At 40.4% G+C, this 25,309-nt stretch overlaps 3 protein-coding genes across 4 annotated transcripts; 2 read left to right on the top strand and 1 right to left on the bottom strand.

Annotated features, from left to right (window-relative positions):
* Window positions 1-829: 829 nt before the first annotated feature.
* On the top strand, window positions 830-5,484 carry xkr8.3 (XK related 8, tandem duplicate 3). Its single transcript, XM_080443193.1, has 3 exons — window positions 830-1,513; window positions 2,475-2,662; window positions 3,458-5,484. The coding sequence occupies exons 1-3, from the start codon at window positions 1,188-1,190 to the stop codon at window positions 4,216-4,218; spliced, it is 1,275 nt and encodes a 424-aa protein (XP_080299319.1). The 5' UTR covers window positions 830-1,187; the 3' UTR covers window positions 4,219-5,484.
* Window positions 5,485-5,545: 61 nt separating this feature from the next.
* LOC308095980 (XK-related protein 8-like) lies at window positions 5,546-8,791 on the top strand. Its single transcript, XM_080443192.1, has 3 exons — window positions 5,546-5,978; window positions 6,513-6,709; window positions 7,617-8,791. Exons 1-3 carry the CDS (start codon window positions 5,674-5,676, stop codon window positions 8,393-8,395), a joined length of 1,281 nt encoding a protein of 426 aa, XP_080299318.1. The 5' UTR covers window positions 5,546-5,673; the 3' UTR covers window positions 8,396-8,791.
* Window positions 8,792-8,862: 71 nt separating this feature from the next.
* Window positions 8,863-25,304, bottom strand: eya3 (EYA transcriptional coactivator and phosphatase 3). 2 transcript variants are annotated; one of them, XM_080443190.1, is made up of 19 exons: window positions 25,165-25,304; window positions 21,048-21,152; window positions 20,657-20,706; window positions 19,167-19,258; window positions 18,993-19,073; window positions 18,829-18,898; window positions 18,524-18,633; window positions 18,020-18,157; window positions 17,698-17,783; window positions 17,385-17,565; window positions 17,019-17,188; window positions 15,734-15,817; window positions 15,528-15,617; window positions 14,581-14,639; window positions 14,139-14,299; window positions 13,754-13,868; window positions 13,262-13,383; window positions 12,867-12,967; window positions 8,863-12,631 (listed from the first exon to the last, which is right to left on the bottom strand). In XM_080443190.1, the coding sequence occupies exons 2-19, from the start codon at window positions 21,078-21,080 to the stop codon at window positions 12,551-12,553; spliced, it is 1,824 nt and encodes a 607-aa protein (XP_080299316.1). In that variant the 5' UTR covers window positions 21,081-21,152; window positions 25,165-25,304; the 3' UTR covers window positions 8,863-12,550. The 2 variants fall into 2 exon arrangements, with proteins under 2 accessions (XP_080299316.1, XP_080299317.1); XM_080443191.1 differs by lacking the exon at window positions 18,020-18,157 and having other exon boundaries at window positions 8,866-12,631.
* Between the last annotated feature and the right edge of the window lie 5 nt (window positions 25,305-25,309).

Below are 25,309 nucleotides of genomic sequence, written 5' to 3'. Positions count from 1 at the left end.
AGATGCATATTTTGGGGGTCATTGATCATGCAAATGGTTGAGAACCACTGGTCTAAACAAGCTAAAACAACATTAGGAAACAAGCCCAAATAAGCAACCACACTTTAGAAACAAGCCCCAAAAAACCGCAACCCGCAACTACCAATATTTACAAGCAACTTTAAAGAAAAACAAGCCCAAAGTCGCTTCTAATAAGCAGACATGGCAACACTGGTGGCTTTGTGTAATGTCTTCCTTTGGTGTGTCGCCAAGGTGGCGCCTAAACCTTAACCTTTAACTTCAAGTTCACAACAACTATGCCCCTAAACCTAACCTTAACCTCACAAACACTATGCATAAGCCTAACCTTAACCCTAACCTCACAAAAACTATGCCTAAACTAAACCTAACCTTAACCCTAGCCCTGAAACATGACTGTTCACATGACGCTTGTATACAAGCGTCATGTGAACCATGGCTACCTTAACCCTAACGTCACAAACACGATGCAATTTGTTGAAGACATTTCTTATTTTAAAAAAAAATATCCACAGACTGTCTGATAGATATAAACATAGCACAACAAGTTTAGTAGATTATTTCTCCATTGTAAAAAATAATTTCTCAATAACTTTTATACCGCTGGAAAGCCTGTTTATTTCCCTTAAAAGTGATGATTTGTAAGGAACATGCATTCGTGGGATGAGTAGTAGCCTGGCTTTTAACATTTGTTTTAGTTTTCCTATATATATATATATATGTATATATACACACACACACACATTTAGTTTTTAATAGTGGTGGGAGGGACTACTAACTCAGATTCAGTGTCGTGTCACTGGTCAGGGGGTCAGTCAGTTGTCTCTCATTGTTGATCAACCGACCGCCGGAATACAAACATAGCATATGCCTGTCCACGTCTCGTGTGTAGTATTCTTAGTAACACTCTTAATACACTTATCGCAGGTAAATAAGCAGAATACTCGACACACAGCAATGCATCTCAACGCGTAGTTACACATTGTCTGTGTCAAACATGAGGAAATGTAAGTTATTCCCCCCCTAACGGACTGAAGAAAGTCGCATGGAGAAGATAGCGGTCACACACGAGCGAGCCGCGGGGGGATTAGCATAGTCATGTTAGCTCATGTTAACAGGTAGCTCGTCATCATAGTCGGCTATAATAAACTTTTTATGAAACGACAACAATGGAGTATCCAACTTTTTCTAGGTACTCGTGGCTCGATTTCGCCTTCTCCGTGATCGGGGTGTGCACCTTCCTCTTCGACTGGGGCGCAGACGTGTGGGTGGCCACGGAGTTCTACTGCCGCGGGGACGTGCTGTGGTTCGGGGTGCTGGTCGGCCTCATGGTGCTCTCCTCCGTCGTGGTCCAGATGTTCAGCTGGTTCTGGCTCAAGTACGACCAAGAGCTGGAGGGCTTCAATGCACAGACGCCGGGGACAGTGCTTCTGTTTGGAAACCGACTGAAGCTCTCCTGCTTCCTACATGTGTTCCAGCTCGGCTTCTTTTGCAGGTATATATCGTTAGGGATATATTGCATTTCGTATCCAAAGGAATCCTGAAGGTCCTTGAACCCCACTTTTGAGAACCAATGATCTAATTCAGTGGTTCTCAAACTTTTATATTTCAGGGACCCATCTTAACTCTGACAGTATACAAATGGACCCGTTATGGTCCATTTGGTTCATAAGGAACCCTGAGTCCCAGGACCCCACTTTTGAGAACCAATGATTTAATTGGATTATGCTAAAAGTTCACTGTACCAGTGGTTCTCAAAGTGAGGTCCAGGGCAGGGACTCTCAAGGTTCCATGAGGGGGGTTCTAAATTGACCCTTACAAGTCTGTAACGCTGACAGTATACAAATGGAACGGGTCCATTTGGTTCCATTTGTATTCTGTCAGAGTTAAGGAGGGTCCTTGAAATTTAAAAGTTTAAGAACTACTGTACTAGACTACTAAATTAATCACTTATGCCTAAAGGTTCAGATTTTCATCATTGACTAATATGGACCTCTACGCAAATTCATGTTATGTCATATTCTTAAGCTATGGATGTGATTGTAGTTGTAACCTCCCTGTGATCAACTGACAGTGATTTCTTATGATAGGCTATGGAAAATCATTGGAGCTGGAACTGGTTAGGTTACTGTCTGACATGCAAATAGCAGTTCCATGTCTAAGATGTCTAACTTTGAATGACTATTTACCCTACAGCTTGTTTGGTCTGTCTAATCGTAGTCGTGTGAAACTTGCACTTGACACACGTATAAGCTCAAACATGCGTCTGGTATTTGACAGGTGCAGCTAATACTTTTTCGGTGACAAGAAAATTGTAGTATGATGAAAAGAAAGCTGACAGGTTTGATTAGATTGAAGCAATTTGCATGGGGAATGTGTACTGCTTAAGATCATGTATACCCGTTATTACTGCCTGAGTTGATAAATGGAATTAATTTCTTGCACTATCCATGCAGGCACATCTCTGCCATATGGCAAGGCTTCCGGGTTTGGTGGCGGAAGGAGCAGGGGTCAGAGTATGCTGTGTATCTCATACATGACCTGAGCATGCTCCGGCTCATCGAGACCTTCTGTGAGAGCGCTCCGCAACTTACTCTCATGATCTATATCATGCTTCACACCAACAAGGCCTGGACTGTACAGTGTAAGCATAATCTTCCGCTTTTTCCCCCCAAAAGCAGAAGTATAGTGGAACAAAACAATATAGAAGTATTTGCTGTGAAAACCGCAGCTTGGTTCCTGATGAGGTAACAAACACACAACAAAGACATAGTTGTATCCACTTCCTCATGTGTGTAAAGCAGGGGTACTGGCCTGGGTAACGTTTTGGGGCATACGATCTACTTAGCCGTGTTCCAAGGCTGGTGAGATCTACCATCACCAATCAGTGAAAACACCACTGATTTTACATCTCATACTGTAGGCTGCTAAATTCCAGGAACCTCTGTCTGTCTGTCTGTCAGTCTGTCATTTGCATATCACGAGAACCGCTCATCTGATTTCACACTTGGTGTGAAGAGTATGAAATTGATCGTATGACTGGTTCTGGAGAATGCTGCAAGCAGACTGTGGTTCTTGACAACGCCTCAAGCACTACTTCCAGGGACCAAGTAATCAACCCACTACGAATGGGCATGTGTTCCAAACACATGAATAAAACTGAACATTAATATTTTTGTAAAAAACAAAATGCATATTATAAATATTGAAATGATGCAAAAATGCAAAAACCTTTAAAATATTGATGGCAGCACTTGATCCAGTTTCATGTATACAGTGTACATGGTTGACATTTCAGTTCCTGCTGTCTTTTTTGCTGTTTTGGTTTTCATATTGCTCTTTGATCAATCAAAATGTCCCTTGGGATCAAACGGCTGATCTTAAAAACATGGTTGCCCACCTCTGGTGTGAATCTTATGGCTCAACTGTCATTTTGTAGGTGTGAGTGTTGCTGCATCAACCACTTCCATAGCCTGGATGGTAGTGGACTATCACCGCTCCCTGCGTTCCTTCCTCCCAGACAAGGCTAAGCAAGGCTGGGGCTCCTCCATGGTCTATTTCCTGTGGAACCTGCTGCTGATTGCCCCACGCGTGGCAGCAATTGCCCTCTTCACCTCTGTCCTGCCCAGCTACATCGCTGCCCACTTCCTCCTGCTGTGGCCTGTTTTTGTGTTCTGGGCCTGGCGTCAGAACACATACTTCATGGACAGCGCTACAGGGGAGTGGCTCTACCGAGCTACCATCGGTCTCATCTGGTACTTCAGCTGGTTCAACGTGGCGGAGGGGAGTACCAGGGGCAGGAGCATCATTTACCATTCATTTATGACTACGGATGGAGGGATCCTGCTTGCCACTTGGTGGTGCTACAGGGACCCAGTCCTGACACAATCCTATGCCACCGTCCTGCTCACCGCTCTGCCAGTCACCTACCTCCTCGGATTGGTCTTCAAAGCCGTCTACTACTGCTGCTTCCACCCTAAGCTGTGGAGGCCTCCGGTGAGAGAACCTGGACAGGGCAAAGAGACACCTGATGGAAACATTGTCTTCAGAGACTTTCCACTCCATGATGGTTCCCTGGCTTCCCAGCTGTTCAACAAGAGGATGGCCCATCATGCCACTCATTTTTACTCTGAGGAATCGGATGATGTTACAAGGACTCTTGATAAGACAAAGAGACGCGAGGCCAGCAGCGTTGTATAAACTGAATGTGTCAGACCAAACCATGCACTACTACTTCAAGGCTGCAGACAGTCTTTCAAACTGTCTTGTGTAACTTGCCTTGTCTTTTATGCTGTATTTTCATAATATTTAGAGGTTAAATGTGTTCTAAACCAATTTACAGACTCAGAAGCTGTGGTTATTTGATAAGCTTATTCTAAAATATGTATATATGTTGTACAAAATTAATAATTTGTTGTTTGTACATGTTTTTTCTATTTTTACATTATGTAAATGTACCTATTTTGTAGTGTATATGGCTTTACTTAGATCCTACTGCATAAAAAAATATGCATTTGTGTATTTTTGGATGATTGTGTTAAATCCTTTACTATCACTTAACTTTGTTTACCTTTTCAGAGAACAATGAATGTACAATGAATGTACAGTCTATCTGGTAGACTTGACTATTTAATTTTGTCTTATTTGCTTGCTGTGCCACTCAGTTGTTTGGGTACACAAATATGTTTGGTATTTATCTTTATGACACTTGGATGTAATATATTCAGTTCAAATGATCTTTCCATGTCTTTCAAGCAGCCATTTTTAGACTATGCCATAAAAGTGGTTTATCCAACCGAAGCGGATATCAAGTAAGGAAAGGCACTCCTTTCCTGTCCTGATATCTGCTTTATTAATTTGTGTCCGGTGAACGTTATAGTGTATGACGGTGTCTGGTGGATTCCAAAAGTTATATGCCAAATACATTTTTCGAACTGAAAATATTTCCTAAATGATGATGTCTTGTACATACTCTGTTTGTTTGTATAACTTGTTCAAATGCCACTGATTGCAAAACAGTTTATTTACTTGAGTATCAGTTGGATGTTAAAGGTTCACAGTTTATTTACTTGAATCAGTTGAAGGTTCACTCATAGAAATATGTGTGTAGAATAAAACTGCACAGCGGTATTATAGGAATTTATATCACATTTAACAATACAAATAGGCCTAGTAGTATACTATATGTAAACCTGGTTAGTTGCCCTATACTCTCCTGAACCCAGGGTCAAGGTCAGTAGAGATATGTTTTGCCTTTCCTCATTTGCTATGCAGGAACTTCAACTATCATATCCCATTTTAGACTGTTCTAAAACTGCACGTTCATAACACAGGCTATCTTTCGATCAACATACAAAATATAGCCCTTTGTTTGACTTGCGTATAATAGTATAAAGATAGAGCATTACACAGGTACATTTCACACCTGACATCAACTCAGGTGTTCAACTTGAACTACAGCAAAGTGCCTTTAAGAACTCATGTTACAGTGGGCGGGTCCATGGGAATGGAGGGGTGTGTTCTGAATCTGAACTTTGGCTATTTGCTTACTTTCATTTTGCACTTCCTAGGATATGAGTGAGAGAGAAATAGAAGGCCCACGCACACAGCTGCTAGCAGCAGATACTGTAGTTGAAAGTTTGATCTGTGGACACCATGAAGGATGACACCTTTAAGTACTCTTCGGTGGATTTTGTCTTTATGTTTGGAGGTCTGCTGTTTTTTTTGCTGGATATGGGACTAGATATATGGGCAGTTGTGTCTTTCTACCAAGAAGGGGACTATATTTTTCTGGGGCTCTTGCTACTGTTTTTGCTCGGCTCCTCAGCCCTTACACAGATGTTCAGCTGGCTGTGGTATCATTATGACAACTACAAAACAAACTCTTGTGTAGTAGAGCGCTGCCTCAACCGTTCATCTCTCGTGGCTCTACACGTGTTTCAGATGGGAGTCTACCTCAGGTTGTGCAAACTTTGTTTACTAAAGAATTTAGTATGTTGAAATTGCCATGAGCTGTATTTCCATTTATGGTACTTTGTTTTCACAATGTATGTGGGGAAATTGGGTATGCTACAGGTATGATGGATATACTGCTGATGTAGTGGACAAAATAATTAAAATGTACAACCAAGTCTTTTCCCACGGGTTCCTGACATTCCTCAGTCCATTTACAGGAAATAGGGCTGGGTCAGATGTATATAGTCTGTTACTGAATACAAATGGCATGGCAGTTCCACAAACAAACATTCTATATTAAAATTAAACACATTTAGCATATTCTGTATTTACAGTTGGTAAAATCTAATTGGAACTACCCGTACAAAAACATTTGTGTTGCCTGCTACATTATGTTTCTTTCTTAATATTCACAGAACATATCTTATGACGATATACTCTCATATGCCATGTGCCATCAGTTTTTTAATCCTTGCTATTCTGGTGGTGCTGAAGCAAAGTGAAACATCAGATTAATTCATACAAATGTTCTTCTTTAGGTATGCTTGTGTAATGGAGGTCTCCATACACAGCTTTATGACAAAGAAGCGTGACCCTGAGGGTATTGCAGACTTGCAGTTTCTGACCCATGATCTCAGCATGCTGCGACTCATAGAGACATTTTCTGAGAGTGCTCCACAGCTCGCCCTCATGCTCACTATCATTGTGCAGAGAGGTCATTTGGACCCTTTAACAAGTAGGTACATGCTTTAAAGTGAGACTATGTTAGGAATCCAAAAACTCAATGATAGCCTACAAACACATACAAACTTACATAATATTCTCCAAGAGATGTCACTGAAAGATAGTTTTATTATAGTGGTCAGATTGTATTCAATGATAAATCTGCTATGATAAATCTGCTGAACCAACAGATTTGTTTCAGTTTCAGTTCAGTTTTCTTCAAAGTTTGTAATGCCAGAAGACATGTCACGTGAAAATTAATCAGGGTCCCACAAGTCTACATGTTACTGTATACTCACTGCTTCGGCCAGTTCGTTAATAAAAACATAGATCACTTTGTCATTTATCACTTAATTTTTAGAGGTTGCAATTGTCAAATTGTCTCAAAATTCATTAAAATGTAACCTACCTAATAATCAAGTAAACAAAACGGCATGGTTAATAAGTCACAGATACGTATTTAAATTTATTTCGTAAATCAGTCTTTCCCCAGGGAATTTATTTGGCTGCAACCATAATGTGACTTTGACAAAAGAATTACAGGGCAGTAAAACACCTCAAGCAAGATTCTAGTCCCCTGTAAATTGATTTTCATACATACTCAAATGAATGGCAAATATTAGCTTCTTCCAAGACCAAACGAACCACACTATGTTTTGGAAAATGGTCTGCAGTAATGTCAATTATACAGTGAGTCGTAGTCAGCAGCTCAATCCCAGGAGAGGTGCCAGTTCACCTCCTGGGCATTGCCAATGTGTCGTTGAGCAATGCACCGCACCCCTCGTATGATTTGATTTTGATCACAAGTTATTTTCAGTGAGTGACAGGGTATGACACAAGGTACTATGACAAAGTATTATTTGTCATAATGTATTAAGGCAAATTGTTGGCTTTTCTATAATGACCTCTCTCTTCCTCAGTTTTAAAGGCAGCCGGTTCAGCATCAGCCATCGCCTGTGGTTTAACAATGTACCATCGTTCAATGCGCTCCATCTTGCCTGAAACGAAAAAGCAAAACCTTTGCTCCTTTTTTATCAACTTTGTCTGGAACCTGCTACTCATCATTGCCCGTCTTGTTGCTATTGCCCTTTTTGCCTCTGCACTGCCCTGTTACATCTTCGCCCACTTTCTATGTTCTTGGATGATTTTTTTCTTTTTCACCTGGCGATCAAAGACCAGCTTCATGGAAAGTCCTGGTGGAGAGTGGCTCTACCGGGGTACAGTAAGCCTAATTTGGTATTTCAGTTGGTTCAATTTGCTGGATGGGCAAACAAGGTACACGTCTATTCTCTACCACATCTACATAATAATTGATCTTGGGCTGCTTTGTGGTCTGTGGTGCTTGCAGATTTACAGGGAACAATTGTATTTTGAACTGCCAGCTTATTATGCTATCATAATAAGTTTGATCATAATTGCAGTATACGTCTTTGGTCTCTCTCTAAAAGGAATATATTATAAGTTCTTTCATCCCAGGCTTGCTAAGCGAGAGCACGAAGAGAGTTTGAGCGGAGGGTCAGAAACTGTGGAGCACCCTCAAAATCTATGCTCAGATGGAGAAGATACAGTGGATTTTCGGATGATGACAGACTTTGAAGACAGAGAACCACATCTCACGGATGGCATGAGGCCACAGACAATGACTCAAAAACGTGAAAATAAAAGAATGAGGAAATTGGCCGAGAATTTCTACAACTGATCTGCACCATCTAACAACCCTGTTGACAGATCGGTTTAGGCACACTGGCACAGACACATATCACATGGGAAGTCATGCATCATGGCCTTGTCAGTCAGCTTTAGAAGTAAAATATACAAGGACAATTAGTTTTGAATATGGGCTTAAATGTGACAGACTGTAACTGACATTGCCTTTCTTGTTACGTGTCAGAACGTATTTAAATTGTATGAACCCTAGATCATTACTGACCTAGGGTTCATCCAGTCTCGGAAGTTTTCCTTTAAATACAATTACATCCAAAAGAGAACTGGTGGAGGTGGCCATGGTCATCGCAAGACCTGCTTATAAATGTATTTTCTATAACCTTAAAGCTAGTGTTATGGCACGTTGGACTGTTTTTAATTTATTGGTTTCTGTAATATATGAAATATTTATATTTTAATGAATAAGTAAATTATGCATTTGTCAAACCTTTTTCAAATTATTTATTTACATCGTCTTGTGTCCTCACTACACAGGAAAATCATGTTGGACCATAAAGTGTTCTGGTCCCAAACAGCAAGTGTGGGGACATGATGTCTATTCCATAATCATTAAGTATTTGAACAGCATTGAGAGGGTCATGTTGAGCCAAATATTACAATACCATGTGCTCTCACAGCTCGGTGAAAAATGAGGTGAAAGACATTTAAAATAAAATAAACGGGAACAAATAAAACAGACATGACATTTAAAAAATACAGTTTTTGGCATCGAAAAGAACAGAGAATTTTAAAATCTAAAGCATAAAACCCATAAATATTGCATGGTCAAATGTCCATTGCCATGACAGTTTACACGAAAGACTGACATGCAGACACAAAAGTATAACTAGTATAACCAACTAGGAAACAAATGCAAGTAGAGAAAAAAAAATTAGGCAAAGCCCCATGATTATTTGAAAACAATGTAAAGATTGCATATAGTCTCTGAACTTTATAAAACGTAGGACAGCATTGACCTTGCTAAAGGACACAAATGATTCATTCAGAATAGGCCTATTTCCCTTTGACTCATTTAGGTAGTACAACATTGAACTAAACAAAAATCATACTTAGCATGAGATTACCTGTGATATACAAGCCATCATATGAGGATATTGTGGACTTTATTCAACATACCATATTCAACAGATTGATTGTCTAAGCGAAACAAGCATTTCACAGCAACAAAACAATGCCATTTCCTTTTCAAAAGGCAAGAGGGGGTTCCATTTCAAAGCAGACAACTATTGCTGAGCAATGATAATTTCACAGGAAAATAATTATAGTATAAACAACACAGTCAAATCAAAATGAATTAACCTAATATAGCTGACAATAAGCCTTGGCAGCACAAAGTATGAAGTAAAAAAAAAAGTAAAATAACACTTCAGATAATAACATGATACTGACATAACGGTGATGATAACCTTAATGTATTAAACACATTATGTGTATACAGATGAAGATTAAAGGCACAAAATAAATATGTACAGTCACGCAAGAGAAAGGACAACAAATACTCACGGAAATAAAAAAAATACACATTCTTAATGGTCAAGCTGCATGTTTGTACTGTAAATGCAAAATTTTCCTCAGGCTCAGTATTGTTCAGTCAGTCTCACACAAACCAGGGATAGTTGACCCCCTCCAGCTTTCTTGACCAGCTACCTCAGGTGAATCTAACCTCTTGAAATACAGTCACTGACCATTAGTACTAGCTAGAAATGTATTGCACAGTCATCCCTTGTGTTTACCAATGACATTTAATGACAAGGGCATGGGGTTATCAAAGTGACCGATGATGCCAGAATCTGTGTAAAATCCACAGCTGTACGAGTTCTAACTTACTTTTGGGGTAGTAGCTGTCAAGAACAATGAAGAGAATATCCCCAAGTGCCACCCTATTGCAAATTATAACAATTAACCAACTACTGCCTGATCCATAATTGATTGTGCAACAGGTCACACACCGAAAATGGCAGATCTGCAAGCTCACAATGCAACATGTTGCGAGATTGTAGATCAGCTATTTTCAGTGTGTGACACCGGCACACAACAAAGTATAAATAAGGCATAATGGTCCACACTTAAAATTTACCCTGTCATTAAAAAGTAACTGACTGTTTTAAAAATGATTTCTTTGGATATAAGAACATTGGAGGGGGTGGGGGGTTAAAAAGAACATCATGCTGAAAAAAGAATACATTTAACAAAGTATTTGGAATTTTGTGCAAATCTAAATTTACCTACAAAGAAATGTTTTTTCTGCAAGTGGACTACATGTATTTCTGTTGGTTAACACACCCAAATAGTTGAATGGGCTCCACCCAATCTAATTAACTCTCCACCCTGAATATTTAAAACTAATGCGTTTGTGAATACTGTGATTATTTGTTGTGCGAGAGATTTACATAACATTTCCCAGGGAATAACCTGTTTATTTATTTTTTAAGAGTTAAGAGGCAGTCCTAAAAATAGTTTATCAAGGTGTTTGATAGCATGGTCTATTCATATCTTCCCTATTCTAATGCTCTATTATCCAACAACTGTCACCCAACAAATCCATTTTTATTTAATACAATTTGTGTGCAATTGTGCGATTAATTTACATCCAAACCCTTTGCTTATTCAATAGAAGTCTCCTCTTACGAAATGAAGGACACTTAGGGCTTTGCACTTAGGAACAATGGACACAATAGAAGGACAGGCTTTCTCCATCATACATACATAATACTCCAAGATTATTTTCAAGAAATTGTACCGTACCAGCTTTCAAAGTAACACCAGAAGATTTAGAGAATGTCCAATACCTTGGCTTGTCTAGTAGTAGACATATTAGACAACAGCCACTGATCCTCAACATGCACAAACTTCACAGCTGGTTCCTTCCAGTCCTCAGATCTCTGACCCCAGAGTGCAGAGATCTAAAGCAGTGGTTCTCAAACATTTTCATGTCAAGGATCCCCAAATTGATATGTATTTAGCCGTGGACCCCCATCTGGAAATATTTTGTGTCAGGGAGACTATTGAAGATTTTTCATACTTCAAGATTTTTCATAATTCTTCAAAGATGGCAGCTCACAATGAGAGCGTGTAGATCGGGTATTTTTGAACAGCCAAATTATAAAATAGAATCAAAATGATTATGAGGCTACATAAACTAATTTTGCTGGTGGCCCCCTGGAACCCCCCTCAATGACCCAACTTTGAGAACCACTGGTCTAAAGCCCCTAAGGCCACAGCAGACTGTTGTTGCAACACAGTGGAGAGGTCAGACAGCTGACTGACTGATGGTCTGGTTTGGTCAGATCATGGGGTTGGGAGTCTCATGGTTAATAAGGAGAACACTATCAGTACCTTTAGTCAAGGAGTTAAACTAAACAAAACAAAACCAAAAAAAAATCTGATTATGTGACTATACTATTAAAAAAAAACAAGGAGAATCACTGATCTCAGCTCAGTAATTCAACTGCAACATTGTACATCACTGCTTTCAAGCTTGGGAATGAGTGCAAAATAAACTAGGAAAAAAAATAGATTTTCGAGTTGTGATATTTCCTTCACAAAGGACTGTGAAAAGAGAAAAGTTAAATAATAAAAACCAAAGAGTGCAGAATGATCACCAGTCAGTTCCTTTGGTTGATTCTATTCCGACATCAACAGAGAAACCAGATGGACAATGGCATCCTCTGGGACCTTGAGCTACACACGTATACATATTAAAAATAAAAAAGGACACACACAGAAAGAGAATCAGGGAGAATGCAGACAAATAGGTGGGCGCCTTGCCTTCCATGCCCCAGTCAGTGCCAGTTTTCAGCCTTAAAGAGGTTAGCTGCCGTAGAGGTGGGAGATTTCTGGGCACGAAAAGCTATATAAACTGTACATCCAGTCTGCTTCCCACAATCACTACCGACCCAAATGTCCACCTCAGTACATTACCATCCCGCTGGGAATTATAAGGTCACCAGAGAGAGCAGGGATACGCTTGTGATGCGCGTGTAACTGTAATTGCAGGGCTTTATGAGGGATTCTGAAGACCTACTGTTACTCCACAAGCCAGTAGAGAGATAACTAAAATGTTATGTTCCCTTTTAGTGTGTTGACATCCAGGCCACCCGCCCTTTCCCAATTTCCCACTCCCACTGCTTTACAAGAAATCCAGTTCCAGGGCTTGGTGTAGGGACACAAGATCCCCATGGGTGGAGATCCGCCAGAAAGGCATGTTGTGCTGCAAAGAAAAACCCAATGCAAATCAGCCTCAGATATATTATTCAGCATAACAATTAGAATTTTCCCAAACAGACACAATATGGTTTTAATGAAGAGTGGTTGGCTCCGGCTGAAACCTTTCCCAAATATCAGAGTCATACGTCATAGACAACTGACATTATAGACGTGCCCCAGGAAGTTCGACATCCACATGGAAGCCATTATTAGACTTGTTTTTTTGTTGTTTTATTTACCTGTTTTGCTGCAAATTCCTCATCTCGCCCGTCTCCTATCACCACATAGGTTACTTTCTTCCCAAAGCGAGAGACGATCCGCTCAAAGCAGCTTTCTTTCCCTATGTGAATGAGAGCAACAGGCATAAATTTGACATACATAAACCACCCTCCAAACTGATGTGTAAATTAAAGAACTATCGTCATGTCTTACAGTCATGTAAGACAAGGATTAATACTCTGTGTTTTGTGGTGTGTGTGTGTGTGTGTGTTAAATGAACTCTGTGTTTTGTGTGTGTGTGTGTGTGTGTGTGTGTGTGTGTGTGTGTGTGTGTGTGTGTGTGTGTGTGTGTGTGTGTGTGTGTGTGTGTGTGTGTGTGTGTGTGTGTGTGTGTGTGTGTGTGTGTTAAATCTACCTATCTTGGTGGCGCTGTATATGTTCTCGATGGGGAAGACTTCTCCCAGGCCATAGAGTAGCACCTTGGCCAGAGCTGGAACCAGCTGAGTGGTAGTCACCAGGACATTCATACACTTGCCCCTGTCAGTAGTCAGAAAATACTTTACTGCAAAAAGTCTCAGTCAAGGAATTTAGTTGGTATCTGGTGCTGTGACTGACAACCCCTCAAACAAAAGACTCCCTTGGTATAATTCAATAGACATACTACACAGTAATGGGTATTATTCAGTGGCGCTGGATTGATAAACAACATGGGGGAACATTAATGGTGGGTGTGACCAGACGCCAGAAAGTTCACCAGCATGTCCATGGTTTTATTATCTACACTCTTCATTTGGAGTTTATCCAGAAAATACAGCCCAACGGCAACCATGGGTATTATTAACTATTTTAATTAATATCTTCCAAGTCAATAATGACACATATGCCAATAACCTTCCCCTGTGCTGACCTGGACTGGATGAGCAGCAAGGATTTGAGTGCTGTGCTGAGCCAGGTGTCTGTCACGTTCTCGATTTCTGACTGTAGCCGCAGGAGAAGTTCCCTCTTCATAGGACTCAACAGACCTGGGGATCAGCATGCATTTATAATATCAGCCAGCAGATGGCACAAGAGGACAGCCTCGATATATCAACAGCTGAAGTAATTGACCTTTTGATACAACTATCAGAGATGGTGGGTAATTAAGAATAAATGTTGTTTCCATAACAAACACAACATTTAGGGATTATGCCACTGTTTGGTAAACACAATACATGAGTCAACATTTCAGAGTTCAGCCTAAAGTGTTTCCAGCAAACATCACTCAAGTGATCCAAATAATTAAGCAATCTCACCTCCGACATTCCCTTTGTATCCATTGTAGATCTCTTTTAGCCGCCGGTAGCGAAAGGCCAATTTGCGCATCCACTCCACACCTCCCTGTACTCCTGTGGTGGCACCAGTTTGCCCTCCACCACTGGGGCCATTGAAGCCATCCGCCAAGAAGTTATAATTACTAAGGAGGGTAAACGGTGTGGAAACAGGTTTGTGAAATCATGATAAAACATAAGATTTACTGTATTGACTGTTTGTTTAACCACTTAAACCCTAGTTGACAGTTTTTCCCTCAACACCATGTCTTAGCCAAAAATAGCAGATCTACAAGCTCACAATGCGAAAATAGCAGATCTACAAGCACTGCGCTTGTAGATCTGCTATTTTCACAGAATGTTCGACAAATAGAGACACTATGGTTTAAGTGATTAACCTGGCAGAGTAATGACAAAAGAGGCGCACCTCAGGTCCTGTCCATTGTCATCAGAGGCCACGTCCTCCACATGAACCTGGTCACACTCCTTGGGAGGAAAACATTTTAACAGAGTTATTTTTTGTTTCACAAATTAAACATTGCACACATCCCTTCATTGCAATAGTGTTTGTTCATAAACAGGGGTTTCCACTTCTCTCCAGCACTTTTTCAGGCGGCTTGCCAATTTCATCCAATCAATAGAGTACCCATTTATCAGCTTCTATCTTATAGCGTTCCAGTTTAAATCTCGTTCTTTGTGTCATCTTTTCTTATAAAGGGACACAGACAGACAGATACAGAAATCTCCATATAGAGCGTGCCAAAAATCCTGAAGGGGGCGTCAACAAGTGTCTTTTGGTAGCTGCGGACATCTTTGAGGGGTAAAAACCAGGTTGACTTAACATTGCCCAATGCCACGCCCAATGCCTCGCCCCCGCAGGCTGATTTGCCCCTTCTGCTGGTGACGACACGTTGGCACGCTTAATATGGGCATAAAAGGGACACAGACGGGTACAACGGGTATTGCATAATCAGGTGGGGAATACATTTCAAACTTGCATCGTTCCCGACTTACATTATTCCCGAGTAGGCCGGTGCCCAACCGGTTTAGTCTCTTTCGATTTATGTGTTTTCTGTTCACTTAAGAGCTGGAGAGACCGCTGTTACTGAACACTTACTGCACCTTTAAAAAGGTGCTTTTTCTCAATCTCCTCACTGCATTTGGGATGAAGAGTAAGCACTTCAAAACTCAAAAGGAATTGCTGCGATAGGCTGACTGACAGTGTTGATGCCTCTTCACACACACACACCACTACATTTCAATTTCATTTCATTCAAATAAAGGCTGCTACATTCTATCTGACTGTGGTTTCAGGCCTACTAAAACAAGGAGTTTTTTTTGCAGCATTCCGAAGCAGGGTACGACTCACTGTACCTCTAAGTCATTGAAGAACAAGTGGGTGTCTGCTAGCTCAAAGATCAATTCTTCCATTTGCAAGCCCAAATTCAGCACAGTGGCTGGATCCTGGGCAAATAAAAACAAACAACATACATTCTTCACACAAATGGAACCCAAGTTTGTCATTTTATGGTGTTATGATGGAGGCTTTATATAATTGTGAGTTATTCAGAGGTACAAACCTTGCCAAACTTTTGAGCAAAGGAGCCAGTAAGCAGTGAGTGGAAAATAATGATGGTCTCATCCAGATCCCATAGAAATATCCGCTACAAGATGGAAGTAAAAAGAAACTTAACTGCTTAAAGCTTGGACACGTTTTAAAATAATTTCATGTGCAAAAATAAATGCTTTGCATTTTCCTTCCACAATCTATTATTCTATTCCATCTATTATTATAGCCAAAAGTAAAACACAGCTAAAAATCTTATTAAGCTGCTGATTTTGTACCAATATCACTGCAGTCTTGAATTTGAGAATTAAAAAAAGATATCCTCTAAAAAGGATCATATCTGTGGTCTGGCATGTTTAGCCTATTGATTAGATGAGATAGGCAAAACACACAAAATGTAATTGTGCTTTTGTTGCAATGGTACATGGTAAAATGTGGATTGATTTGAAAAGTCTAGCTGTAAATAATGCCTGGAGAAAAGATAGCTTTATGAGCCAAATCTAAGACTATTGCACACAATTGCATTTGGCCAACATTGACCCAATTATTCAGGTACGTTTGGGAATGTAATAGCTTTGGACATAATTAAATAATAACAATAAAAATAATAATAATAATAAAGCAAAAAAAAAAAAGTGAGATGAGAACATTTTATATTCAAATGTACAATATGTAACCAAAGCAGTAAATTAGACTCTCCAGAAAAACGTGGGCAAAAATCCTTGATCTTGCGGGCAAAAATACTTGATTATGCAATGGAATATGCAGGGGTTTTATGTGAATTTATGCGGTGAAATTGCAGGAATTTGCAAAAATTGCAGGAACTTTTTTGTAAAAAATATGCGTTTTGATTTAAAAAAAATTATTTTCCTACACCCTATGGCAGGGGTGCCCAAAAGGCAGATTGTAATCTACCAGTAGATCACAAAGGCTGTGCAGGTAGACCACATGACATGACCCTAAATTAAAAAGAACATTCAAACAAAATTACAATAAACACTAAATGCGGGGATTGTGAAATCAAGCGAGCACTGCATATTCTGCGCGGAAATATGCGATTATTGCGGTGAATATGCGCCCTTTTAGAAAACAAATTGCCCCTGCATAATCTGCGCCATTTGGCTGATTATGCAATGAATTATGCAATCGATCGCATAATCGTGTTTTTCTGGAGGGTCTAAGTAAATAGATAATGACGTGTACATGTGTTGACGCTCATATGGTGCATCTAAAACTGCACTTTAATGAAAGACACCGTGTAGGAGTGATGTCTTTGCCATTACAAATAACACAGTTACCTCCAGGTCACTGTCTGTAGCTGGGGAACTATCTGACTTCTTTGCCTTGCCCTTGGCTTTTCCAACAGAGTTCCTGCCTGCTGCCTCGTCCTGGTCTCTGGCCCCCGTGGGAAGGGCTACACCCGTCGGAAGGGCAACGCCTGTTGGGAGGTTCTCATGTGGGGACACATCTGAGGTTGAAATGAACATGTTTGCCATTAATTTAAAAAAATTAATAAATAAATTGAAATACATTTGAAAAACAAACCTGATACTAAATAAAGTCAATACATAGAATATGTTGACAAACAATACAACATGTCACATGTTGGACGTAACATGAAAGCCATCATAAATGAGGAAAGTTTCTAGAAAAATGCCAAGTACCTGTAGTGTTAGGGAGCCCGGCTGAGGCAGTGTTCTCCGATTTGACTGCTGGATACCCAGCCACTCCCACACTGGCACCATGGCCATCACTATTGGGCAGACCAGCTGGTGCATAACTGGGAGGTGGCGCATAGTACTGAGGAAACTGATTCTGTCCTAGAGAGTTATAGTTGTTAAATTCCTACAAATGGAAAGGAAAAAACATATTGGGGGGGGGGGGGGGGGGGAGTAAAAAGTTGAGCAGATGGACAAAGAATGATTTATTTATTCCACTGAATAAAATCTAGGTGTCTCTACTTTTGAGGACACTTGCCTGGTGTGCCACAGTGGCTGAGCCAGTGGTGGCAGCTGTAGCTGACGGGATGTTAGTGTACACACTGGACGTTGTGAAACTAGAACCTGGAGACAGAAAACAAACATTGAAGCGACAGATGCTTCGGGAAAAAAACAATTATATTTCCGGATCAAACGCATGCCGCTTGACACCAGGACAATATTGTAAGTGGCTAAATGAAAGAGGAAGAGAGCTGTGCCCCTGCAGAACCAGCAGTCCATTTGGGTCATTGTCCGGTTAAAATATGTGGAAAGCATACGACAGCTAGATGTTGTGAGACAGGGTGGAGGATGCCGCTTGCCTTGGCTGGGGTATGAGTAGTGGAGCTGGCCTGTCTGGGTTGAGGTATATGCGGAGCTGAAGCTGAGAAACCCAGGCTGGCCAACAGAGGGAGCCTCAGGCAACCCTGTCTCTGTCTTTATGCCAGGCCACATAGCACCTGAAGATGAACAGAGCAACAGAAGCAGAAAAAGAAAAGAAAAGGGGAACAAAGGGAAAGAGCAGAGAGTGAAAGTAAGTTAGATAGAGGCAATAGGTTGTACAGTCCTGTCTGTGTGTGTGTGTGTGTGTGTGTGTGTGTGTGTGTGTGTGTGTGTGTGTGTGTGTGTGTGTGTGTGTGTGTGTGTGTGTGTGTGTGTGTGTGTGTGTGTGTGTGTGTGTGTGTGTCAGGAAAAAATTAAAGCCTTTGAATTAACAGCGCCAAAGCATGTTGAAGCCTAATAGAGCAAAGGCAGAGGCGCAGTGCTGGTTTTAGTGAGCATACAATGTTAAGCGGGACCGTGAGGGAAGAAAGGGGGGAACAAACCAAACGGTGGAAGGCCATAGGTCTGGCCCGTTTGAGGGAAGGCAGAGTACACGGTGGATTGGACCAGAGGAGGGAAAGCCACCTGGCTGGTATAGGCTGTCACAGCTGGGCTGGAATAACGAGAGAGAGACAGAGCGAATAAAGGACCTGTCAGATTAACTGCCGCAAATTATATACGGACTGTATGTCACCAATGCAGGAGTGTTTTTTTTGTTCAGCAGTGCACACAGTTCTTATAGCTGTGAAATATTGGGATAGCAACCAAAATTAAAGACATTTATATAAAATGTATGCAAAATACTCACTTGCTTCCTTGGTACATCTGTGAGGTATATTCAGAGGCGGCGGTTGTATCTGTCTCTTTGCAGGTCACAACTTCAATGAAATAACAACACATAGTTCATACAAGAGGTTCCTTTTTTCACAACTTTGTTTTTTAAGCCCAGAATTATTCAAGTTCTCTTCATACCAGAATGTGTGTAGGAGTTCATGGTGTCACCACATGCTTGAGGCGCTGCCTCTCTCTCTGGACCGGATGGCTGTTGCTGCTCTGTAAATCAGGAGCAAACTGTCAACCTCTTACATCATCCCGAAGGGAAGGTGTGAGCTTTGTTAACGGAGTCTTCCCACATTGTCCACTTACCTCCATCCAGTGGGCCAGAAGACAGGGCAGAGTAAGACCTGTCCTGCTCTGCTGAGCCAAGGAGCACAGGTGGGCTCCCATCATCACCGGCACTTCAAACAAGAACAAATGACATATGTCATGAGTGTGACAGGGATACCGGGTTGTAATTTTCGTTGTCGCCAGGCAGGCAGAGTGGACACAGCGAAAACAAAGAGGCTGTATATGCAATATTAAATCAATACTGAACAACTACGTGATCTATTTATCGGATACAATGAATAGTTTGTTTATAAACAAGCTGCGGCAGTCCTGTCTGTTCCCAGCTCTGTTCCCAGCACCGGCGAGCGAAAGCCGTCTGTGTCCACTCTGAGGAGCGCTGTGGCTCGCTTACGCACCCGCCCAGAGCATGGGAACATTTGCAAGCATATCATTGGCTGTCATTCGTCCCAATCATCAAAAGGTCGCGGGAATCCAGTGACATCTGAATATCGGAGTGGTATCCCAGTCAAAAACAAAACCAAAATGATGTGTAAAATAAAAAAATATAAATGTCCATGGTATAGTGCAAGAGAACTTAAGCCCTGGATACAGTAATTATCGATACATGGGGCTGGATAATCAATACAGCCTTTTTGTCGCACAGACCTCCCCTACATGGACAAACTGTCTGCTTAACGAAAAGGAAATAGTGATCTTTATAAATACTTAACCTACAAAAGTACACCACAAGAACAATGTTGGTGTAAGTACGAGATTTGCTGATGAAACAAAGTTTTGACCAAATTTTTTCACTTCAACAGGAATTTCCTCATGCATAATGTTTATGATGACCGGAGGTGGTTCTGTTTTGTGATGCCATGCACGTAATACATGAGCTGTAATTGGTCTACTTTTGATGTGACTAAGATGTAAAAAAAACAATCCAGATATGAATATCCATATCTACTACCTAGCTCAGATAAACCAGAAAGATGCAAAAACAATATGACGGTTTCAAACTGACAACAATAAAAGTGAACACTCCAACTACTACAATGTAATTTGGGTCTGTTTCCTGAACGCAAAATGAGAAAGCCTTGTTTGTTGGTCAGCTGTTAGCCTTTCTAGCTAGCTATAAAGTCCAGTAGTTACCATAATAATTGTGGTGATATCAACTATACTGGGAGAAATTATCTTGTGGGCTTCTCTTTCCATGACCCTTTCCATTATTGACTAGCATACTAAATTGATTGATTATAGCTAACCTAGTTAGTCTATGCTAATTACAAGATAATATTAACCAACTAACAGACGACCGGATGTGTCCAAGAGTTTTGGCTTGTCTCCTAGCAACATGAGAGCATTTGGATGAAAAGGCAAGGATAAAGGCAAGAAAAAAGGGATAGAACTGATACACATACAGTAATACAAAATTAGAGCTTGAGCTCTAGAGCTCAGGCTTATTTCATACATAGAGGTTTTTCATCTTTACGTATGAAGGAATAGCCTATAAATTATGGAAGACTGACCGTGGCTCTTTCTTTTGTGAAACATCCAACTCAAGCCTGGCCTTCTTTACCTGCAAAAAATAAAGGCATTCACATATACATGTTGTGTTGCATGTGTGAGGACCAAGAGAGAATTAAAAATATATACCGTATATATTGTGTAGATAATATTGGCATGACCAGTCACTTATTGTGCTAAATGTTAAATGTTCTCAAGTAAAAACTTCAATCAAATCTAGGTTTTTCAAATTTATTTCAAGATTTTGCATTTTACTAAATATTGGTCAAAACATCAGCAATCGGTGGTCTAGGACTCTCCAAAATTGGGATCAGACCCTGGCATCAGGCAGGCTCCGATTACAATCCAATTAATTTGAGTTGACAAGACAGGGTTTGAACTGTGTGAACTCACCGGCATCTCAGGCAGCTCCTGCGAGTCCTCCATCTCTGCAGCAGAGCGACCCAACACGTCTGCACGTTTAGCCTACTCTTTGTATCTGGGAAGGTTTTCTGGACCCTGATCCACACAAACAGTCAAAAACACATGGGCAGATAATGAGTTGGACAGTGGCTCACTGCTTTATGTAGTCTTTGTGGCCTGCTACACCCCTCCCCTTCATCCCCGACCCCTACACTAACATCAATGAGTGGATCCCCTGCCTGTTATCACGTGGGTGATCAGCAGCAAGGCATGGTTACTACCCCACAACACAGCAAGTGGGGAACTCACTATAATGTCCCGCACAAGATCGGCAGACGAGGCACGTGTGGCACTGACATCGCATCCCTACCAGTACCAACCACCACTATTGTGTTTACTGTTGGATTAAGGCAGCGTGCCTCCTTACACGACCTAACCTAAATTCAGGGAATTATATTCTCCTGGTGCATTAGGTGTTCAAGTACAAGCTGTTGTATCAATAGGTACTCTAAAGGGATAAGATCTAACCTCATTTATGCCACTGCTGGCCTTTTACTGACAACGGAAAGATAGGTAGAACCCATGATGGAAGAAGTACTCACATGTTTTATTTAAGTAAAAGTATCAATACCCTAGTAGAAATATTACAAGTTCGGTATTCAAAATTTACTTGAGTAAAAGTACAAAAGTATTGGCATCAAAATTAAAAGTAAAAGTACTCATTATGCAGGAGGTCCCATTTCACAACTACAAATTCTTTGAAAATAGCAGATCTACAAGCTCACACCGCATCGCAAAGTGACCCATTGTGAGCTTGTAGACTAGAGCTACTATTTTCAAATTGCCAAAGTATATATATAGGTCTGAAGTGTTTTTGTAATAATATAATAATCAAAATCTACAAAGTAACAAGTAATTTAAGTTTTCAAATAATTATAGTGGACTAAAAAGTACAATATTTGCCTCTGAGATGTAGTGGAGTACAAATAAATTTAAAAAAAAAAAGAAATACTCCAGTAAAGTACAAATACCTCAAAATTGTAATTAAGTACAGTACTTGAGTAAATGTACTTAGTTACTTTACACCACAGGGTAGAACATTTATATAACTGCCATAATGCGAGAAAACCCGGTAAATAGGTCAGACGCGACATTCAAAAGCATCCTAATATGTCAAGCACTTGTTAATGGTTCACATGTGCCATCAACAGGATCCCACAATTTCAAAGCAGATGTCAGCTTATGCAAGATCTCTATTAATGATCCCAAAAGCACCCTGACATTCAGAGGAAAATAAGGCCACCCTTACATTTAGCCTCTATACTTACTATAGTTAGAACTTAGCAATTATTCTCCAAAACAGTAAGAACTTCCAGACAATAAATATAATAATCCTACTATTTGAAATTAACTTGCGAAGAATACGTTCACATTTTAATGACATGATAATTGGGACATTTGAGACACTTGAGACCAACTGCAGTGCTAGAGGCTGTAGAAACAAGAAAGGATGGAAGACAATAGGGAGAGACAAAAAAAAGCGAGAGAGATAGTAGATCCTATAGAATGCACATTGCAGAACCAATGATAATTGATTAACATGGTTTTGGCCAGAGCTGTATAAGAGAGTTATGACGCTAACGTTGACTTCCATTGTAAGAATGGAATGCGGAAGACGGAAGTGCTACTGTCTATCTCAATGAGATAGTTCCAATGTTTGGAACCATAGCCCATAGCAGCCTGCTTTGCGGCGAGATCAAACCGTGACGTTACTCTTTTCTACACTCTGGTTTTGGCGAGTATTTTGGTGGTCAGACAGAAAATAGTAGCCTTTTCTGCAAAGAAAAGATAACCTGACTCTATATTGCACCACTTCATTAAATCTGTGTGTATTCAATAATTGTTATAATGCTTGGTGCCATGGCTGGTTGAATTCCACTTAACTTTTAGAGTCACTATTATTTTTTACATGGAATTTGTCCTCCTGAATCCTGATAGTAAACAAGTTTAGCACCTTACAACATTTTAAAGGCTGAATTTAGAGTGCAAGACTATCAGACTCTGTCCTGATTATTCCTAGTGGGACCAGTTCTAAGATGACCCTGGAGCTTCTCAATCTTTGTGTCTTCTTGGAAACTCCAGAAAAGACAGAAGGCAGGATCCCAACTGGTCCAAACTGGCAAGGGAGGGAGATAGTGGTGTACAGGCCTAAAATGAATTAGGCTAAGCACTAAAGCAGGAGCCTCAAGCATTAATTACATTTAATCGAGGTCTTCATTTATTAGAACCACAGGCAAATGTCTGTTAATTAACTTCTGCTATCATTGGTATTGTTATCATGGGTACAGGGCAGGCATGTCATCATATTTAACTACTGTAATTGTTACACAGCTTTGCCTGCTGTAGATTTAGTGCAATTATGCACCATATTGCATAAATGACATTTTACAATACCTCCTCATTAAGTGGTTAGCTTGTATGTTGTCTAGTCTACTCTAGCTCGTCGAGAATGCTAGGCAATGTTGCTGCACTAGACCTGTATGTCCATCCTAGTCTTGTGTTGGTTGTGTTGTTAATATTGTTAACAGACTGACTGACAATATTAAACTTAAACTTCTTGTATGAACCTCACACTAAGGCCTCGCTTATGATTCTGCTAATCATACTTCCATGACTGAAGAACACTAGTGCATGACAGTCACAGTCCGTGACTGTATTCATACATTATTTTTGCTGACAGTGTATAAATACCAGCGCACGTTCGGGGCTTCATTTGAACACTAATAATTAACACTTGTTCATTTGAGCTACGTTGTTAGTAAACCAATGCTTCTATAACTTAAACTAGCACACCTGGTTTGCAAATTACGCTGAAGCTGAACACGGCCAAGGACGGTAAAACCTTATCGTCTGAAGGTGAGCTTTTTACGGTTGTCTTCTAGACCAATGGTTCTCAAACTTTTACAATTTCAAGGTCTCCCCTCAACAAAATGGACCCTAACTGGTTCATTTTGTTCCATTTGTACACTGTTAGAGTTAAAAACACATGTAAGGGTCGATTTAGATACCCCTAAAAAGAACTCAAGAGTCTCTCGAATCCACTTTGAGAAACACTGGTCTAGACTATTTCCTGGAATGCTAATGTGCAGCTAGCCACGATATGTTATGTATTATTATATAATATCATGTTATTATTCTGATGTGCAACCACATTAGCTAGCATAAGTCAAGTCAACATACTGAGTATTATAGGATTGTCTCGGGGGAATGAATGTGTACCAGTAGTAGCACGCTAGCTAGCCGATAGACTAAACAAGAACTCAACGTTAGCCAGCAGTGTTGCCAGATTTTGTGAGAGAAATAAGCAACCAGGTCTATGAAAACAAACCCAAAAGAAGTAACCACACAGCCACACGAGCACTTCTAACATTGGCTATTTGAAAATAGCCGATCTACAAGAGCTTGCAGATATGCTATTTTCAAAAGAAAATGGGATGGGATGGGGTGGGGGGATCACAAAAGTAGAGTATTTTAAATACAAATCTGGTACACAGACAGTCCCTGGCACAAAATATTTTCAGTCCGCAGACAAATACATATTAATTTGGGGGTACTTGACATGAAAATGTTTGAGCACCACTGGTTTAAACAACATTCGGAAACAAGCCCAAATAAGCAATTACACTTTAGAAACAAGCCCCCATAAACCGCGACCCGCAAGTATCAATATTTATAAGCCAGAAGTCACTTATAACAAGCGGACATGGCAACACTGGTTAGCCAGGGACGGTAACGTTATCTATAGCTCGCGTTTCAAATGTATCAAAGCCATTATATTGATTCTTCTGGCATGTGGGGTTTACACGGTAAACGTAGCCACACGTGTTCCACATACTCTGCAGTCAACGCATCACGGTAAATAATGAACGAACAATTGACCCATAATACACTAAAGTAATTTTTTTGAGGCTCCAGATAATAGTCGGGGCCAGTTTTAAGCAGGGATCGAGTGAAATGGCCCCACATTCACTGTCACAGCACTAATATAGCCTTCAATCTATCGTAAATCATGCATTTATGAATTGTAAAAACGACATATTGACCTTACCATTGAGGAGGTAAATGTGCTATGTTTGAAAATAAATGTCTTCACTTGAATCCACACTGTTAAGCTTTGTCTGTTGTTAGGGACCACTATTTTGCAGGAAGTTTTGGTTCACACACAACTGCGCAAACGCAAAACGGCCATTCAT

The sequence above is a fragment of the Gymnoscopelus braueri genome, assembly GCF_963280865.1.
Source record: "Gymnoscopelus braueri genome assembly, chromosome: 11".
Taxonomy (NCBI): Eukaryota; Metazoa; Chordata; class Actinopteri; order Myctophiformes; family Myctophidae; genus Gymnoscopelus; species Gymnoscopelus braueri.
Note: the sequence above shows the minus strand (reverse complement) of the source record. Positions and strands in the feature narration are given on the sequence as shown.

Excerpts from the sequence above, each read along its gene's own strand:
- LOC308095980 (XM_080443192.1), top strand. The coding sequence starts at position 5,674 with ATGAAGGATGACACCTTTAAGTACTCTTCGGTGGATTTTGTCTTTATG. Across the intron at positions 5,979-6,512 it reads CAGATGGGAGTCTACCTCAG|GTATGCTTGTGTAATGGAGG; the intron begins GTTGTGCAAACT and ends GTTCTTCTTTAG. Across the intron at positions 6,710-7,616 it reads TCATTTGGACCCTTTAACAA|TTTTAAAGGCAGCCGGTTCA; the intron begins GTAGGTACATGC and ends TCTCTTCCTCAG.
- eya3 (XM_080443190.1), bottom strand. The coding sequence starts at position 21,080 with ATGGAGGACTCGCAGGAGCTGCCTGAGATGCCG. Across the intron at positions 14,640-15,527 it reads TGTTCTTCAATGACTTAGAG|GAGTGTGACCAGGTTCATGT; the intron begins GTACAGTGAGTC and ends TTTCCTCCCAAG. Across the intron at positions 14,300-14,580 it reads GACAATGGACAGGACCTGAG|TAATTATAACTTCTTGGCGG; the intron begins GTGCGCCTCTTT and ends TACCCTCCTTAG.
- xkr8.3 (XM_080443193.1), top strand. The coding sequence starts at position 1,188 with ATGGAGTATCCAACTTTTTCTAGGTACTCGTGGCTCGATTTCGCCTTC. Across the intron at positions 1,514-2,474 it reads CAGCTCGGCTTCTTTTGCAG|GCACATCTCTGCCATATGGC; the intron begins GTATATATCGTT and ends CTATCCATGCAG. Across the intron at positions 2,663-3,457 it reads CAAGGCCTGGACTGTACAGT|GTGTGAGTGTTGCTGCATCA; the intron begins GTAAGCATAATC and ends GTCATTTTGTAG.